The sequence below is a fragment of the Bubalus kerabau genome, chromosome 4 (assembly GCF_029407905.1).
Source record: "Bubalus kerabau isolate K-KA32 ecotype Philippines breed swamp buffalo chromosome 4, PCC_UOA_SB_1v2, whole genome shotgun sequence".
NCBI classification, from domain to species: domain Eukaryota; kingdom Metazoa; phylum Chordata; class Mammalia; order Artiodactyla; family Bovidae; genus Bubalus; species Bubalus kerabau.
This window is the reverse complement of record NC_073627.1, coordinates 141,196,854-141,215,237: the sequence shown is the minus strand read 5'-3', so window position 1 is coordinate 141,215,237 and position 18,384 is coordinate 141,196,854. Positions and strand designations below refer to the sequence as shown.

Below are 18,384 nucleotides of genomic sequence, written 5' to 3'. Positions count from 1 at the left end.
CCCAGCATCATCTTTGCTCAGAGCCACCAGGAACTCCAAAACCTGACCTTGAGCCTTTCCTTAAAGAGCTAGCTCCTGAAAAGTACTGAGGCCACAGATTCTCATTTAGAAAAACAGACTCTTCTGTCACGTAAGATGTAAGCCCTCCTTCTCACTCACAAGCTTCGCCATCCAAAGCAGTGACTCTCTACCACTGGGCCAGCAAGAACCCTGCTCTGAATTCTTCTCCCTCGACTGTGAAAGATTCGGTCGACCACACTCTGCTGATTGTGCTATACCCCATATGGACTTATCATGGAAACACTTACAATCTCCCTTCTGCCTTCTAGATACTTACAAGAGCTTTTATGGCAGGATGTTGGAGGCCCTGAGTTATGAACCACAAAACCCCTATTGCTGGATGCTAATAAAAGCTGTTTGTGTTTGTCTACCTAAGGAAGGGCTTGGAGAATTAGACAGAAAGAGGAGTCGTTAGGTTAAACAAGCCACACTGCTTTACCCCACAGCACATTCTAACACTTCACTTTGCCTGTGTAGACACTTCTCAGCGGCGGACTGGAACTTCTCCAGGGACCAAAATCAGCATCCGAGGGAAAAAACCGACATTCTCAACAGGCAGGAAGTGGGCGCTTTGTGGCTCCAGCGGTGCCCACCCCAGAACACAGATTCATCCCCTCCATTCAGCAGGCACTCACCTCCTCAGGCCGGCTCAGCACATGTCCCTCAGGGCCCGTGATGCCCAGATCCAGGATCCTCTGCTGCTCCTGCAATGTTTAAAAGAAAACCAGGCTGTCAACCCAGTCAATCTGAAAGGAAATCAACTCTGAATATTCATTGGAAAGACCTGATATGAAGAGTCAACTTCATTAAAAAAGACGCTGATGCTGGGAAAGATTGAAGGCAGGAGGAGAAGAGGATGACAGACGATGAGATGGTTGGATGTCATCACCAACTCAATGGACAGCAAACTCTGAGAGATGGTGAAGGACAGGGAAGCCTGGCATGCTGCAGCCCATGGGGTCACAAACAGTTGGACACAAACTGGACAACAACAAGGCTGTCAGGGGTAACTGGATCCCACATGAGCCTGATTGCCAAGATCTGGGTAAAAATCACTCCGATGAGACATCAAAATGGAACTGCTGGGACTTTGCTGCCGGTTCAGTGGTTACGACTCCACACTTCCAATTCAGGGGGTACGGGTTTGATCCCTAATCAGGGAACTAAGAACCCCCATGCCATGCAGCATGACCAAAAATTAAACTAAAGTGGCACTTTTGACCCTCATCCCAAGACCCCACCAAGAGAGGGCTTGGTACCCCGTCCCCAGTCCTACCTGAGTTATGACAGATCAGTTACAGCCTCGCCAACAGTACAGCTATCCCCTAGGATACTAAAAGCCAACGTATCCCCAGTCCTGGGCTACAGTGTGACATATCTATATGTGGGTGTCCACATCCGCCTCCCCGCAGGCAGCCACATCACAGTGCTGAGAGAAAGGACTTCTCTATGGAAAGGCTGTTCGTCCTAAGAACACATCAAGGGGCACGTGCATCTCCGACCTTCATGCTGTCGTAAGACTGTTCCCACGGTCCCCCGGGGTCACTCTGCTTGTCCCCCCTGGAGGTGAGCTACGGCAGCCACTCCACTCCCTCGAGCCTGCCTCTCGCCCAGTGGGTCACGTGGCAGTGACAACGCGGACGCACGCACCTCTGCGATGATGTCGCCGTTTTCCGCGTGGACCTGGGCAATCGCTCCAATATCCCGGATCACGCTCAGGACTTCATAGATCTGAGAGAGGGAGGACGTGGGATCAGAGACAGGGAACTCAGTGTTCCTGGTCACAAGTACCACCACCTCCCTGACAACCACCAGGACTAGCACCAGGACGCCTCGATGCTTCTACGAAGGCCAGCTTTTCTGACATGCCTGAGGGCAGTGTTTCCGGTCACATGTAGCAGAGAAGGACCTCTCAGTAACTGACAGATAATCAACAGAGGCAGGGTAACCTACAGGGCTTAGATGAGGAGAAGCTGGTGGGTGACACCGGCTCTGCACCGGGTTTGCTGAGAGGGGTCTGAGAACCCCTCTCAGTTATACTGCCCCAGGCAGCTGGCTGATTCCAGAGCCTGGGAACACCAGTCCTGGGGGGCCAGGGCGCGGGCTTCATACCATCCCCTGAAGGGAGTGACATCAGGGACTTCATTCACCAACCATTTCCCGTGAGCATACACTGGAGGCGGCTATGAAGACAGCAGCAGTCCACACTGAGTTTATTTTTGTGTGTGGTGTCAGGCAGTGCTCCCACTGCATTCTTTTACATGTAGCTGTCCAGTTTTCCCAGCACCACTTATTGAAGAGACTGTCTTTTCTCCACTGTATGTTCTTGCCTCCTTTGCCATAGATTAGCTGATCATAAGTGCATGGGTTTATCTCTGGGCTTTCTATCTTGCTCCATTGATCTATATTTCTGTTTTTGTGCCAGTACCATACTGCCAGGTGTAAAACACAGCTAGTGGGAAGCTGCATTATAGCACAGGAAGTTGGGTTCAGTGCTCTGTGATGACCTAGAGGGGTGGGGTGGAAGTCCAAGAGAGAGGGGATATATGTATACATATACCTGATTCATTGGTTATATAGCAGAAACTAATGCAACATTATAAAGCAACTATATGTCAAAAAAAAAAAAGACAACAGCATCGGCCCAAATGTACCAAATGCCAGTAAGAAAAGCCGGCTTTTCTTACCTGGGAATCCGTGAGCTGGAAGCGATCTTTGAAAGCCATGTACACGAGGAAGGAATTCACCCCTAGAGGACAGACAAAATAGAGAGGTGGAGATATGACTCACAGATAAACCAAATAATCTGGATGGGAATAAGGAAGTTATAATATGTATATGTGTGTGGAGAGAGAAACTCAGAAAGAGGAAGAAAGGAAGAGATAAAGAGAGGCAGAGATAAAGGCAGAGACCAAAAGATAAAGCAAATAAAGGTGATAAAATACCAGCAACTGGCAAATCTGGTACTAGGCTGCATAAGGGTTCTTTTTAATATTTTTACGGTTTTCTCTTAATTTAAAACTATATCAAAATTTTAAATTGCCAGTATTTGTACACCCATTTTCAAAGCAGCATTGTTCAAAAGAGCCAAAAGGTAAAAGCAAAATAAGTGTCCATGGATGAAGGGCTAAACAAAATGTCCATCCATACAATGAATATTATTCAGCCTTAAAATGAAGGGAATTCTAACACAGGCTACAACGTGGATGAGCCTTGAGGACATTCTGCTAAGTGAAATAAGCCAGTCACAAAAGGACAAACGCTGTGGGATTCCACCTATAAGCCAAGTTCACAGGGCCAACAAGTAGAATGGGGGTTGGGGGAAGGGAAAGGTATGGTTTAACGGAGACAGAGTTCTAGTTTGGAAAGATGAAAGAAAGGTCTGGAGATGGATGGTGGTGATCCCTGCACAACAGTGGGAATGTCCTTAGTGTCACTGAGCTGTCCATTTAAAATGACTAAGACCACAAATTTCACATTATGTTGTATTCTACCATAATTAAAAGTTAAACATTAGAAAGAAATTTGCTCCTAACTGTTGTGCCTTAACAAGAAAGTGAATTCAAAGATCTATAATAAATGTCTTTTCTCTGGTAAACTGACTACCTTCTATGCTGATTTTTCAGAAATGTTTTAAGACAGACAAGGTCGGTGGGTGCAACAGCAGATGTTACACTCTCACCCTGGCATTTTAGATTTCTTGCTTCCAAAAGCACCAGACCAAACATCCCTGATCAACATCCATCACAAGGGTAAACAACTGTACTGACAACCTGCTAGCCCTGGAGCTTAATTCAAGCCACGGGAGGTGCTGGAAGCTGCCTGTGTTCAATGCCTTGGGACACATCGGCCCTTCTCTCCTGCTAGGCAACAGTTGCTATGGGAACCCTCCAGGCTGATGTGGAGTAAATTCATTATTAGCATTTAATCCATTTGAGTCTCAGTATTTGCCAAAGTGAGAAAGGTCAAGGATTACCTAGTTTCTTTCATGTGGGAACGAATCTTAGGGTATCTAATCCAATATCCTCATGTGAGACTTTTTGTTAAATTGAGACTCATAAAATTTAAGTGATTTGGCCAAGGTCACAGAGCCAGTTTGTGGAAGAGCAGAGAAATAAGCCCCAGACTACAGATTATCATTCTAAGCTTTTTCCACTGTATCTGTAGATATCTACCATATCTATGCCTAGATTTTACTCTCAGCTCATGGTATTTCTGAGCCTAGAAGTTCAGAACCATAGAGCGTAGACGTTTCCTTGATGATTTGGATCCAAAGAGGTCAACATGTGACCCCATGTGATCTCCAGTCTATAGCCAACGTCAAGAAGACCCCCAAAGATGATGTTGTCTGATAACATCACCCAAATCCCTAAGGTTCCTGTGGATAAGAGGGACCCAGAGGCACCCGGAGGTGGTTAAGATTCCCCCAATATCCCTGGAATATCCCAATATCCCTGGGATTCTTTCAGAACCCAGTCCTTAGAATCTGGCTCCCACTATGGAACAAAAAAACGACACCTCATGTGGTTCCAGAGCCTCATCACCCTCAAATCTACCCTGGTTCTCCTGGGTTTGCAAACAGAGGCTGCCGAAGTCCTGTACTCAGGGTCCCGGGCTCTCCTCTAAGATTACCCAGAATCCTCCCTGGGGGGTGCACTCTTCTCCTTTAAGAGCAAATCCCTCTCTCATCCTCAACTCCCCATCCTGGCTGGCACGCACACAGTGTGCTTACACCAATAAGCTGTGACCAGTTGTCTGACCATGGCCATGCCCAGCACAAGTTGCAGGCCACGCCCTCCCTCCTGGCACACAAGGCAGGTGCAGAAGGCCCCTGGGAGCACTATTCACACAGCTTTTCTTTGGGGCTGGGGCAGCTCGTGGTCTGAGAAGGAAACACCCCCAGGAAGTGTTGGGTGGGCACAACCTACCATGGTCCTTCACCAGGGCCTCCATCTCCTCCTGGACGCCCTTGTGCCATTCAGTGATGTCCACGTGCAGAGAGTAGTCACAGCAGGACTTGCTGTCGGCCCATTCCCGCCACTGGTCAAAGGCGGCCAGCAGGCTTGTCCCAGGCTCAGGAACCACGTGGTCAACTAGAAAGGAACAGAAGTGTCGTCGTCACCAATAGGAGCTTCCAGGTGTGCAAGCCAGAAGCTCTTTCCCCATTTCAACCCTGAACAAGGGCTCAAAATTAAGATGGAACTCTACCACCAGGTTCTAAGAATCCACTTATCCAGCAGACTACCCAAAAAGGAGAAAGCAGAAACTTGGCATGGCATGACTGCTCCAGTGAAACCATGCATGACCTGCCCAGATCTGATTTCCCGGTGCAAAACCCCTGAAAGCACAGACCTCGGGCACATTTCACGGACACTGAGTCCTTTTGGACAATGGCAGTGTCAAATGGCGAGCCGGAGCCACCGAGCCCTTTCTGTGTTGATAGCTATTTCGGGGACACCCTCCACCAGACGACAGGGAACTTGAAGATGCTGGACCAGAGCCATGCAGACGGGGCCTTTTAAAAGGTCCCCAGCAACTGCTTCTCCGTCTTTCGGCTAAGATCAAATGTAAAGGTTCCCCGGCATATCCACTATCTCATCACCACTCGGATTTCTGCAGCATAATACCACTTTGTAATTCAAGGGCGATCGTTCATCCTAAGAGTTCAAAGCATTTTAAAACTACAGTTATTGTTATATTATTATTGAAGTAGGCTGATAGGGAGTACAGAGGACTAGTCAGGCTTACGTGGCTTTGTTTCCTGGCTCCACTCCCCACCAGCAAGGTGAGATACTTCATCTCCAATACCCTAAGTTTCTGGATTGGTTTAAAATAGAGATATGGGCACTTCCCTGGTGGTCCAGTAGTTAAGACTTTGCCTTCCAATGAAGGGGGCACGGGTTTGATCCCTGGTTGGGGAGCTAAGATCCCACATGCCTCGGGGCCAAAAACACGAAATATAAAACAGAAACAATATCGTAACAAATTCAATAAAGACTTTAAAAAGTCTTTAAAAAGTGGTCCACATCAAGAAAAATATTTAAAAAAAAAAACAGGGATATTACGTACCACACACATTGGTTATGAGGATTCAGTGAGACAGCATATCTATCAACATTATGTGATTTAGTCACTAAATCATGTCCAATTCTTTGCAACCCCATGAACTGTAACCCGCCAGGCTCTCTGTCCATGGGATTTCCTAGGCAAGAATATTGGATTGTGTTGCCATTTCCTTCTCCAGAAGATCTTCTCCACTCAGGGATTGAACCTGGGTCTCCTGCATCACAGGCAGATTCTTTACCAACTGAGCCACCAGGGAAGTCCAACCTTAAGTTCCTCCCCAATTTAAATCCTCCAATGGTTTCCCCTTACTCTTCAGATAAAAAAATTTTTTTAATATTTATTTGTCTATTTATTTGGCTGTACCAGGCTTTAGTACAGCAGCAGGATCTTCACTGAAGCAGGCAGGATCTTTAGTTGCGGCATGCGAACTCTTAGTAGCAGCGTGGGGGATCTAGTTCCCTAATCAGAAATCAAACCCAGGTCCCCTGCCCTGAGAGTGCAGAGTCTTATCCACTGGACCTCCCCGATGGCTCAGTAGTAAAGAATCCACCTGCAATGAGGAGTGTGGGTTTGATCCCTGGGTGGGGAAGATCCACTAGAGGAAGAAATGGCAACCCCCTCCAAGTATTCTTCCCTCGAAAATCCCATGGACAGAGCGGCCTGGTGGGCTACAGTCCATGGGGTTGCAGAGATTCTGACACAACTGAGCACACTCCAGGGAAGTCCCAGATAAAAGTTAAAGTTCCCAACAAGATCCTTGCCTACCTCTAGAAATCACCCTGGACCATTTACCCCTTGCATTCTGCTCACCAGCTGCTCAGAGGCTGCCATTGAGTTGCTATAATATTATCAGCCTGCTCCCCTCTGCCACAGGGCCTTTGCATGGGCTGTGGTCTCTCTTAGGTCTTGAAGAGTTCTCACCCAATTGCCATGATTATTATTACTCATCTTCTGCCCAGAGACACTCAAATACAAATCAAAGTGACATGCCCAAGGTTAATTCAAACTTATGCAACCAAGAGGACAAAACCCAGGACTCTTGATGTCTAAAGCAATGAATCATTCTTCTATGTATTAGATTTTCTACAGCCAGGTAAGCAGTTCTCAGCTAAGAAAATGCCAGAGCAGGCAACACTAATGAGGTTGAGTTTCTGAAATGGATCAAATCTCACAGACACTGCTCAAGTGCAATCAATTGAGCTTGGCTTTATATGCCTGGAAAATATGAACATCAAAGCTGAATTTTCTTCTGACAAAATTTACTTTTTATAAGTAGCAGCATATGTAATTAATAGGTAAATACATAGCTGGTATTGTAATACATATAACATATAATGTTACCTAATGAAAGCAATGAGGATATATACTTTTTTTTGGCATATAACTGCCTTACAATGCTGTGTTAGTTTTTTCTGCAGGAGGTACACTTCTAATACAAGTCTGTTCCATCTGCTAACATAGAAACTCTGACAAAGTGATTCCAAGTTTTCTTTCTAAATTGGTTCCCCGTGCCCTCAGCAAAAAAAAAAAAAAAAAAAAAAAGGACTAAAATTTGACTTAGTAGCATAGTTTTGGCAGAATCTTCCCTAGTCACACCCTTTGCTTCATCACTTGCCCTCCTCCAAAGCCTCCAGTAGCTGCTCATCATCTGTAGAGCAAAACTCTAACTCCTCTTTTTGGTTCTGAAATCAGCCCCAACTTATCTCTCCAACGTAATCTCTGCTACCTACCCACTGCTCACCACCTTCAGGCCACCCTTGCCGGCCATGTTTCATTCTTTGACCTGCAAACTCCCCCACCCCCAGATCTTTGCAGGGGCAGTGCCCTCTCTTTGGAAATCCATTCACCTTGCTCTTTCCTTGGGCTTCTCGGCTTTTTTTTCCCTTCTGATTGGGTTAAATGTCAGCACCCCAGGGTCACATTCCCATTTGCAGCAGTTTCTGCATCTGGTTTCCCTACTTCATGGCATGCATAGAGGACTGGAGGGCTATAGTCCATGGGGTCACAAAGAGTCAGACACGACTGAGCACACTTTACTCTCTGACTCTAGACCCCATTCCACCCCACCCCACCCCACCCTCCTCCATGAGATGTAAAGTCTCCCAGAGCAGGGTGTGGATGCACTGATACAGGAAGTATGTATTTTCAACAAATGAATGAATGCTCCCTTCCAGCTCATACATCACCCTGCAAGATAGGTCAAGCTCAGAAGGGCATGCCCTCCTGGGAACACAACCAGATTTTCCTGTTCAACCCCAAGCATATGTCAGATCATCAGCTGCTAGGCTCCTCAAACTTCAGAGAAAATTATCTTGAGAGATCATTAAAACCCAGTTTCCTGGACATCACTCCCAGACTTTCAGAGTCTGTAGGCCAGGGTGGGGACCTAAGAATCTGCACTTTTAATAAGTTCCCCGGGAGCTGAGGAGTCTTCCTGGGACCACCCTGAGTATCACTTGCTGTTATTGTTGTTTAGTCGCTCAGTCGTGTCCGACTCTTTGTGACCCCATGAAAGGTAGCCCACCAGGCTCCTCTGTTCATGGGATTTCCCAGGCAAGAATACTGGAATGGGTTGCCATTTCCTTCTCCAGGGGATCTTTCTGACCCAGGGGTCGAACCCTGTCTCATTCACTGGCAGGAGGATTCTCTACCACAGAGCCACCAGGGAAGCTGAGTGCAAACCTTTTCCCACTGACTCCCCTCGCTAAGGTCATTCACTTGTGCCTTTTACCATCAGGGTCCTATTTTCTACACAACAGCTTTATCACATACCAAAAATATCCGGTTCCCTCCCTATCCAAAAACAGCTCTTGGAGTTATGAACCCTTGAAAACTCAGGACACAGGCAAAGCTGAGGACTTTGGGGAATAAACACATTTCCTGCCAGAATGAACGACACTCAGAAACGTGTCCACGAAATGACTCCACATGTTTTCCCACAGTTCTCTTTCCACAGAAGCTCTCCTGGGAAGAGCTGCTCCAGGGAACAGGGCAGACTGTCACAGTCATTTCCGGAGGGAGCAGAGATGCCCCTCCGAGGAGGACAGAGCCTGGAAACGACTTGCATGGAACCTACAGGCCTTTTCCCTGGTGACTGTCCTAAGCCATCTGTCCCTGGGAGGGCCTGGCTTCTGTCCTAGAGGGACATCTCATCAACCCAGTCTGGCAGCAGGCAGGGAAAAGAAGACGGCCTTTGGGGTCGGTGAGCCCCAAGTTCTGATGCTGACTCCCACAGCACCACCCTTCTGATCTGTATATTCCTTGGAACCACCATCTCTTCACATATGAAACATGGGCATCAAGCATCCATGCATGCAGGGCTTCAAGTTCAAGAAAGCATGCGAAAGCTTCCCTAGTGGCTCAGTAGCAAAGAATCCACCTGCCAATGCAAGAGACCCAGGTTCGATCTCTGGTCTCGGAAGATCCCCGTACTGCGGAGCAACTACGCCCAGTTCACCACAACTATTGAGCCTGGACTCTAGAACCCCAGAGCTGCAACACTGAAGCCCATGTGCCCCAGAGTGTGTGCTCCACAACAAGAAAAGCCGCCACAATCAGAAGTCCACGCACGGTTACTAGAGAGTATCCCCTGCTCGCAGCAACTAGAGAAAAGCCCATGCAGCAACGAAGACCCAGCACAGCTAAAAATAAATAAATAAAATTAATTTTTACAAAAAGAAAGCACGTGAAAGCACCTGGCAAAATGTCTGGCATGCACTGAGTTTTCATACCCTCAGGAGGAGCATCAGAAACACCACTGTTTCCGAGGGAGGCCTGTGAATCTGGTTTATGAGGGAGCCAAAACATGCCCCAAGACAGTGGCCTGAATTGAAGTGTTCCAACCAGTGTCTGGAAGTGCTTGCATCTAGAGGACACCAGCAATTTCCCAAGGACTTTTATTATTTCTCTTAAAACCGTCAAAGGATGTTACATTTTTTTTAACAGCTTTACTGCAATATAATCCACATACCAGCCAATTTGCACATTTAAACTGTACAGTTCAATGGTTTTTAGTCTCGTCACAGAGTTCTACAACCATCACCACAATCTAATTGTAGAACATCATCCAAAAAAAGAAACCCCATACTCATCAGCAGCCCTTCCCCAGCGCCCCCATCTCTGCAACTCCCAGCCCTAAGCGACCATTAATTTGTTTTCTGTCTCTATGGATTTGCCTATTCTGGATATTTCATATAAAAAAAGAATCATACAGCATATGGTCTTTTGTGTCTGGTTTCTTGCAATTAGCATGGTATTTTTTTCATGGTTCATCCATTATAGCGTGTATCAGCACTTCATTGCTTTTTACTGCCTTGAGTGGTTTTGGTACCCTATTGTTATATGTTCTGGATATCAGCAAAGTGTTAACACCATGTAAATACATTGCTGCTCCTGGAAAATTCAAATCTAGGGCCTTTTTGGAGTTTGCAGTATTTAAAAGACCCTATCTAAAGTCCATGGGGCTGCAAAGAGTTGGACAGGACTTAGCAACTAAACAACAACAATGATATTTGTGGTGGACTAGATGGCCCAGCAGGTAAAGAATCCACCTGCAGTGCAGGAGACACAGGAGATACAGGTTCAATCCCTGGGTCAGGAAGATCCCCTGGAGGAAATGGCAACCCACTCCAGTATTCTTGCCTGGAGAATCCCATGGACAGAAGAGGCTGGCAGGCTACAGTCCATGGGGTCACAAAGAGTCGGACACAACTGAGTGACTAAGCACACCATCGTGGTAATTAAAGATTCACATGTAGTTGTAAGAAATGATACAGAGAGAGCCTCAGACCCTCCACCCAGTCTGATATCCCCTCCACAAGGGTAATATCTTGCTAAAGTGCATACAACATCACACTTAGGAAGTCAGCCCTGACATAATCTAAGACCCCAGATTTTTAAAAGGCCAGCGGTTTGTGTTTCTAATCAGTTCTTCATATTTAGAACATAGAGAGATGCCAAAAAAGTCACCCCCGCAGTCCTTGTCCTGGAATTGAGGGGGCTGAATAGGAATCATATTCCAAGCCTGCTGGGAAGATAAGCAGATGGAACAGGAGGAAGATGGGTGTGGGGATTCAGTCCTGCCAGGTCCCACCAAAGGCTCTCCCCCTGCCTCTCTGGAGCCTCAAACACAGACCCCTGTAGCGGCAGGTCTAGAGTCTCCTGTAGTCAGTACACACACCGCCCATGCTCCCTGGGGCCTTTACCCTATCAGAATTGCCCCTCTCCAGCCCCCATTCCAGAATCAGCACTGGGCCTCCTTCTCCAGGCCCTGAGCTTAGCTGTGTGCGTGTTGGCCTCTCCCGTTTCCATCTGAGATAAATTAATGGACCTGAATTAAAAGCAAGCCACCAGGGAGATGACAGCACAACCACCGCTGGCTTATCTCTGGAGTTGCCGGGCCGGCGTCTCCCCAGCCAAAGGCCGGGTGACCTATTCAGCAGAGTGTGGCTTTTGTTGCTGGAGAGATAAGAGCCTTTGGGGAGTCCAGGCTGCCAGTTAGGATAACATGGTTTTTGTCTTCAAAAGAGGCAGAAAGGGAAGAGAAAGCACCTGCGCCGGGGAATTAGGAGATGCTGGGGAGGAGAGGTGAGATCAGATGACTGAGTTCCTGGCCTCTTCTGCCATCTCTTCATCACGTGACTATGGGTGAGACGGTCAACCTCTGGGGACTTGACATTCCTCATCTGTAAAATGGGATTGATACTAGTACCTAACCCACAGGTTTCTAGTGAGGTGAAAATGAGTCAATACAGAAACTGCTCTGAAGAGTACCTGCTACACAAGCATGCGCAAAAAGACCAGCAGGGAAGACAGAGTTATTAATACCATACTTCTTAAGGAAAACTCCCTCGTAAATCCCTTTGTGAAATATTAAAATGCCTCTAAACCACATGTTTCCAGGGCTAACTACTCACCTTGTGCAAATATACTGCTTCTCCTGCCAGGCAAGGAAGCATTTTCCTAAAAGCTAGAACTATCTAGAACAATCACAGGCATACCAACTGCTCGAACCTTGAGGCACCAGGGTCATCCTCTTATTTCTCTCTTTCCCGAGCTTCCTTTAACATTATCTTGTTTTTAAAACTAAGCGAGTGTTCCCCAGTGGCTCAGTGGGTAAAGAATCTGCCTGCAATGCAGGAGCCACAGAAGATGAGGGTTTGATCCCTGGGTCGGAAGGATCCCCTAGAGGAGGAAATGGCAATTCGCTCCAGCATTCTTGCCTAGGAAATTCCATGGACAGAGGAGCCGGGAGGGTCCATGGGGTCACAGAGTCAGACACAACTGAGCAACTGAGCACACATGTTCATATCAGCCATGTGGAGCCATAAGAAACCATTCAGTGTCCAGTGATCACTGCTAGAACCATTAATCTAGAGACCTGGTGGGAACAAAGGCCATGGCAGGAGTCAGCAAAATGCATTTATAAAACAAACAAACAGCCTCTTCATTGATCTGATGAGTAGCCAGCTATGGAGCAAACAAACTCCACTCCTAAAATACTATTTTAGTATTATTTGGGGAAAAAAATACTGGGTTGGCCAAAAGCTTTGTTCAAGTTTTTCCACAGATGTATGGAAAAACTCAAATGAACTTTTGGGCCAACCCAATATACTAAAAGGTACGCATAAGAATGACACCGCTCCATCCTCAGGCTGCTGCTCACTTCCTGCCTTGCCTTTCCTGCCAAGTTCTGGAAAGGGGTGAGCACTGTCAACACCCCATGTTTCCGCCCCCCTTCACTCTCGGCCCACTGCACCCGTGCCTCCCTCCTGCCTGAACTCACCCCGGGTTCATTCCAGCACTGCCCATACCATCTTGGTGTGACTCCCCAAAGCACCAATATCCCATCTCCCAGACAGAGCAGTCTCCTGTGTCTTGATGCATCCTTGGCCTCAGACTCAGTAGTCACTGGGGGATGGATCTGGCGACCTGTGCCCTCTTCAGTCTCAGGCAAATCCCTATGCCAAGCAGCTGGAAGCAGGTGGGACCCCAAGGCTACAGGACCTATCAGGGGTAGACCCTGCTGCCCATAGGCATCTGTGCATCCAGAAGCTGCAGGTGGGCACCTGGAGCTCCCCACACCTGCAGCCCATGCCCTCTGCCCCCCAGACTTCCCTTCCTGTGGCCTGGGCCTGCCAGGAGGTTGCCCATTCCTTCCAGGCTGCTGGAAGGCAACCTGGAGAGACCAGGAATCAGAACTAGAGACAGAGGGTGGGAAAGGAGAGGTGGGGAACAGGGCAGACAGAAGACCCAGATTCCAAGCCCAGCATTAGTTCTGATTCTAACGATGATCCTGGAAAGGCCTCTTGGCTTTTTAATCCATTTTCACAATTTAACACAAGACATAACCAAAGCTCCCCACTTGATGAAAACATATCTACTCCTACCTACATTAATTTTTTAAAATAGGAATAAGACCATTAAATCATTTTATAATGTCATGCCAATGTTTGTTTGATGGCAACAATATCAACCTCACCTTGGTACAGCTCTATAGCAAGTAGTCCACAAAGTGCTATGGTGTGCCTTATCAGGTGATGCTCAAATCAGGCAGACAGGGCAGTTTCACAATGCTCACATCACAGACAAGGAAACTGGAGGCTACAGTCTGCAGTTCTGCAGACACTGTCTCAGAGCTCAACTCCCAACCTGCCTTGTTCAACAGCCACAACAAACCACCACCTTTTTGGCATATCTATCAATAACACACACCTCAACTTTTCAAACCTAAACCCCCTTCCATCATCAAAAACATATGCAGGTTCACTTAAGCAGGCAGCTAATGAGCTTAACCTAGTGGACAGAGGGATACTGCCAACCTGAGTCACTGAGATTCAATTTGGGGCACCAGGTAAGAGCTTGTCAATATGTCAGCACCTCATAAAACCTTTCTCTTTGAGGCTTGGGTATAGTTTGCACACGGCCTCCTTGCATGCATGATCAAAGGCAGAGCTAAAGCAATCTTTGTGTGGCAATGAAGGGCCATTTATAATGTGTAAATCCTTGAAGAGGATTTACAAACCAAATGATGCACAGAAATCCTCTCCTTGACTCATCAAAAGCAGACATGGAGAGTCTGAGAGCCCATCTGCAGGCAACATGGGGTCAACCTTCCAGGAAGGGGCCCACCAGAGGCAACTGGTCGGCATGGGGAGGGAAGGAAGTCACCTGCTTCACCACAAAGAGCTTCAAAACCAGCCTCCATGGATTTAAGAGTTTGCTCTCTGCTCACTTGAGGTAGATGTGCATCGTTGCGCCTTCAGGAAAAGCGTCATCAAGCCGTGAATGGCGACAGCAGATCCGGAGCCACCAAGAGTAAAGGGACTTCACAGTTTGTGCACGATGATGGCACTAACTGCCCACAAGTTGTTGTTTGCTTTTTTTCACAAATTGTTTATTGACATAAGCAGTCCAGCAGACTCCACTTGAAGAGACTACTAGTGGCTACAATCGGGCTCAGATCCAGAGACCCTTGGAAATGCTTCTAGCTTTTTACTGATGAGGAATCTGAGTCCCAGGAAGTTTCAAGAGTCACTAGAGACACATAACGAAATATAGCAAAACCAGAACTAACCCAGGTCTGAATCCAAAATCTGTACTGTTTCCTTTACTTTTCTTATTAACAGGAGAAAATATTACCTATAATCCCACCATCCTAATCATAACTATTCATCTTTTCTCTAGATCATCTTCCAGTTTCTAGATCATCTTCCAGATCTGGCACATATATATGGTTTCTTTTTTGTTTTTTTTCCTCTTTCTTTTTTATTTTTTAAATTATGCAACACTTTTACAGGACACTTGGAAAATACAGAACAAAACTACATATAGTTCCACTCTATATTACAATTATTTTTTAAGTAGATAAGTTAAGATTTTTTAATTGGAGTTTCAATATCAAACTCTCAAAAATTAATAGAATGAATATACAGAAAAGTAGAAGGATACAGTAGACCTAAAAAGCACTATGAACAAATTCAACGTAATTTAATATTTATACAATTTTCATGTGTATCTGTTTTACGTAGGAATAATCACAGGGCGCATTCACTTAACTGTGGCTTTTTTCTTAATACCACGTTGTCTTAGTCTTCACAATTCCATTTTTTATGAGAATTATTCTTTGAAGAATCTATTGTGACTTTCTTCACCATTCCCCTGTGTTGAACCTAAAGACTGCTTCCACTTTTCCTCTATCATACACAACGTTCCTATGGACATGTTCATGCAAATAACTCCCCCTTCCTTTTCTTTTCAGCCACTCCGCATAGCTTGTGGGATCTTGGTTCCCCTACAAGGAATCAAACTCAGACACCAGCAGTGAAAGCCCTAAGTTCAACCCCTGGACAGCCAGGGAATTCCCATTTTCCCCTTACTTTAAATGGTTTTCTCTGGAGAGGGTTCTAGCATCGAGTGAGCGTACTGGGTGAGTGACAGTTCTTAATGCAGATGAACACGCTGCATTCCAGAGCATCATCACTCCGTACCGCCTCTAGCCACGCATCAGGATGTCACCCCAACCAGCGCTGCTATTTTCACTTTATTTGCCTGCTATTTAAGGGACTAAAAACAAAGCTCTTTTCACTATTCTAAGCCGTCTCTGTTTTAGATCAATGGCCACCTTCCAAGACCCAAGTAGGGGATGAAGCAATACGTAAGAGAGCAGATCAACCAGCTGGACAAAGAGGTTACTGACAATTTAACCAGAATATGATGAAATGGTGACAGCCGCCATCTTAGTTCTCCAGTCCCCTCATACCTTCTCTTAGCTTTGTCCATCTGAGTCATAAGCTGATCCCCTCAAGGCCGCCTTGTGAGGCCAACAAGCCAAGGCAGCAGCCCAGGCACTTGGGCCCCAAGTGCACAGAGCACAGCTGTGCTTTCTCTCAGCTCCATGAACGCTTAAAGACAGATAAGACACTGAATAGGAAGTGCCCGCTGCAAAGCAGCATGATGAAACCATGGCCCGGGGGGAGCAGGCAAGGGAAGCCAGAGGTGAGCATTCCAGCCAAACTCGTTAGAAAGCAAAGCCTCCAACTCCAGGTTCATGCAGAATTTCTCCAAGAGATGTTGAAATCATTGACTAACTGTGGAGAGGGCCCTGTTTCCTGTAATTAGACAGGCATGCTGAGTCTCCGTCTAGAGAAAAGCCAACTTTACGGCCCCTCGCATCCATGCATCGGTGGTGGGAGAAACACAGAGTGTGCCTCAGGCTCATGTTTGGATCCTGGAATTCCTCTAAGCCATCTGAAGTCCTAAGGATCCTCACGTACAGGGACTGCACAGGCCTGCGAGCTGGCTGACTCTCAAATGCCCTGATCAGACAACGGGGCTTCAACTCCACCCATCAAATATGCTCGTGTTTGTGAACGTTAGAGTAGGAACTCGCCTGGTACTCCAGTGGTTGGGAGTCTGCCTGTCAATGCAGGGGACATGGGTTCGATCCCTGGTCCGGGAAGATCCCACATGCTGCAGGGCAACTAAGCCCTCACATCACAACTACTGAGCCTGTGCTCTAAAGCCCATGCTCCACAACAAAAAAAGCCACCGTGATGAGAAGCCCATGCAGTGCAACTAGAGAAATTCCAACAAAAATTAATTTTACAGCCAAAAATTAATTTTAGATTAAAAATTAATCTAAAATAATATTTTTTTTTAAGTTAGAGCACCAGTTGGCAGCCTGAGCTTGCACCTAGCTCTGCCATCCACTAGCTGTACAACTCTGAATCCTTCACCTTCTCTAGGCCTCAGTTTTCCTATCTGTTAAATGGGGGTAACAGCATCCCCTTGCAGGGTTGTTAGGAACTGGTGTTTATAAAGGGCTTATCCCAGTGTCTGGCAGAGTAGGTCTTACACAACCATTTGCAAAATAAATTGAAAGTAAAATAGGAATGTCTTGAGCCTATAAGACTGCTTGACCTAATTCCTGGCATGAAGTCAGTCTTCCCCACGTGTTCGATTGGGCTTTGACACAGAATGTGAAGGGGTCGGGGCTTGGGCACTGGGGGCATAGAACCCTCCAGCGCTGCTGCGGGCTGGGTGGCAGGGACAGGGCTCAGGGCGGGGGTGCAGGGGGTGGTTACAGGCTCAGGTGGAGGACCCATGAGGAGTAACAATGTAGGAAGGGAGCAGATAAAGACATTATTGAGAGGAGAAGGCCAGAGGCTCCCAGTGCCAGGAGAGAGGCCTAGGACTTTGAGGTATTCATCCAGCCAAACAGTCTCCAGCATAAAACTGAGTAAGACAAAAACAAGCAAAACAAATCTGTCCTGTTTACATAGCAAGTAGGCATGGCTCATAAAATAAAAGACAGTGAATGCGAAAGCAGGAAGGCTCATAGAGACCCTCTGTCAACAGGCATATATAGACTTTTCACCAACCCCACCCCCAACCAGGGAACCACCCTCCCCACCCTCTTTCTGACCTCAGGATACCATGGTGGAAACAATCTTCCTGTCCAATGGAATGTCTTAAGCCTGAGGAAATGCATCTATTTGGATTATGAAGAATTGGCCAAGCAGAGCAGAGAACACAAACTAATCATCATGAAGAAAGTCCACGTAATTCCAATCACAAGCAAAGAAATCTGATCTTACCCTGGAAACATCACTGCAGTGTGAATCTCCAGCAGGCTTTCAGAATATTTAGACTGTTTATATTTTCAAGCCTCACCCGTCCACCCAGGGATACGGTAACTCCAGGCTGCAATGGATGACCTGGTTTTCCCCTTTCGCTCTCCAGGCAGGGAGGAGAAGGAGGTGAGTACCTAAATGCTGGAAGCACTGGCAGCCCCAGGATCTGCAGATTTCCTGAGCAGACCCTCCCCTTCCATCAGCATCCTTTACCAGACACAAGGCCCCGGGTACCAGGATGACGACCAGAAGGTATGTGTGTGCATGAGTGTGTGTATATTTGCGTATGCATGTGCGTGTGTGTGCACACATGCGTGTATGCCTGCTTGTGTATGTGCGTGTGTGCACCTATGCATGTGTGCCTGCTTCTCTGTGTGTGTGTGCACATATGTGTGTGTGTGCCTACAGGCCTGTGATGGAGGGAGAAGGGTAGGAGGCGAGCTCCCTACTCTACTTCCTGTGGCCTCCAAGCTGCTTTAAGAAAATAGAAGAGACTTCCCAGTTGTTGGTTTTTTTACTTTTAATTGGAGGATAATTGCTTTACAATGTTGTTTGGTTTCTGCCATACATCAAAGTGAATCAGCCATTAAGTATACATATGTCCACTTCCTCTTGACCCTACCTC

At 46.8% G+C, this 18,384-nt stretch overlaps 1 protein-coding gene across 2 annotated transcripts in view; it reads right to left on the bottom strand.

Annotated features, from left to right (window-relative positions):
• The window catches only part of LOC129650388 (dihydropyrimidinase-related protein 2), a 79,398-nt gene that overhangs the window by 30,936 nt on the left and 30,078 nt on the right, over positions 1-18,384 (bottom strand). For both annotated transcript variants that reach the window (XM_055578781.1, XM_055578780.1), the window contains 4 exons: positions 4,989-5,153; positions 2,748-2,809; positions 1,711-1,791; positions 696-764 (listed from right to left, as the gene is read on the bottom strand). In XM_055578781.1, coding sequence (XP_055434756.1) covers positions 696-764; positions 1,711-1,791; positions 2,748-2,809; positions 4,989-5,153 — 377 coding nt within the window. The remainder of the gene's footprint in view (positions 1-695; positions 765-1,710; positions 1,792-2,747; positions 2,810-4,988; positions 5,154-18,384) is intronic.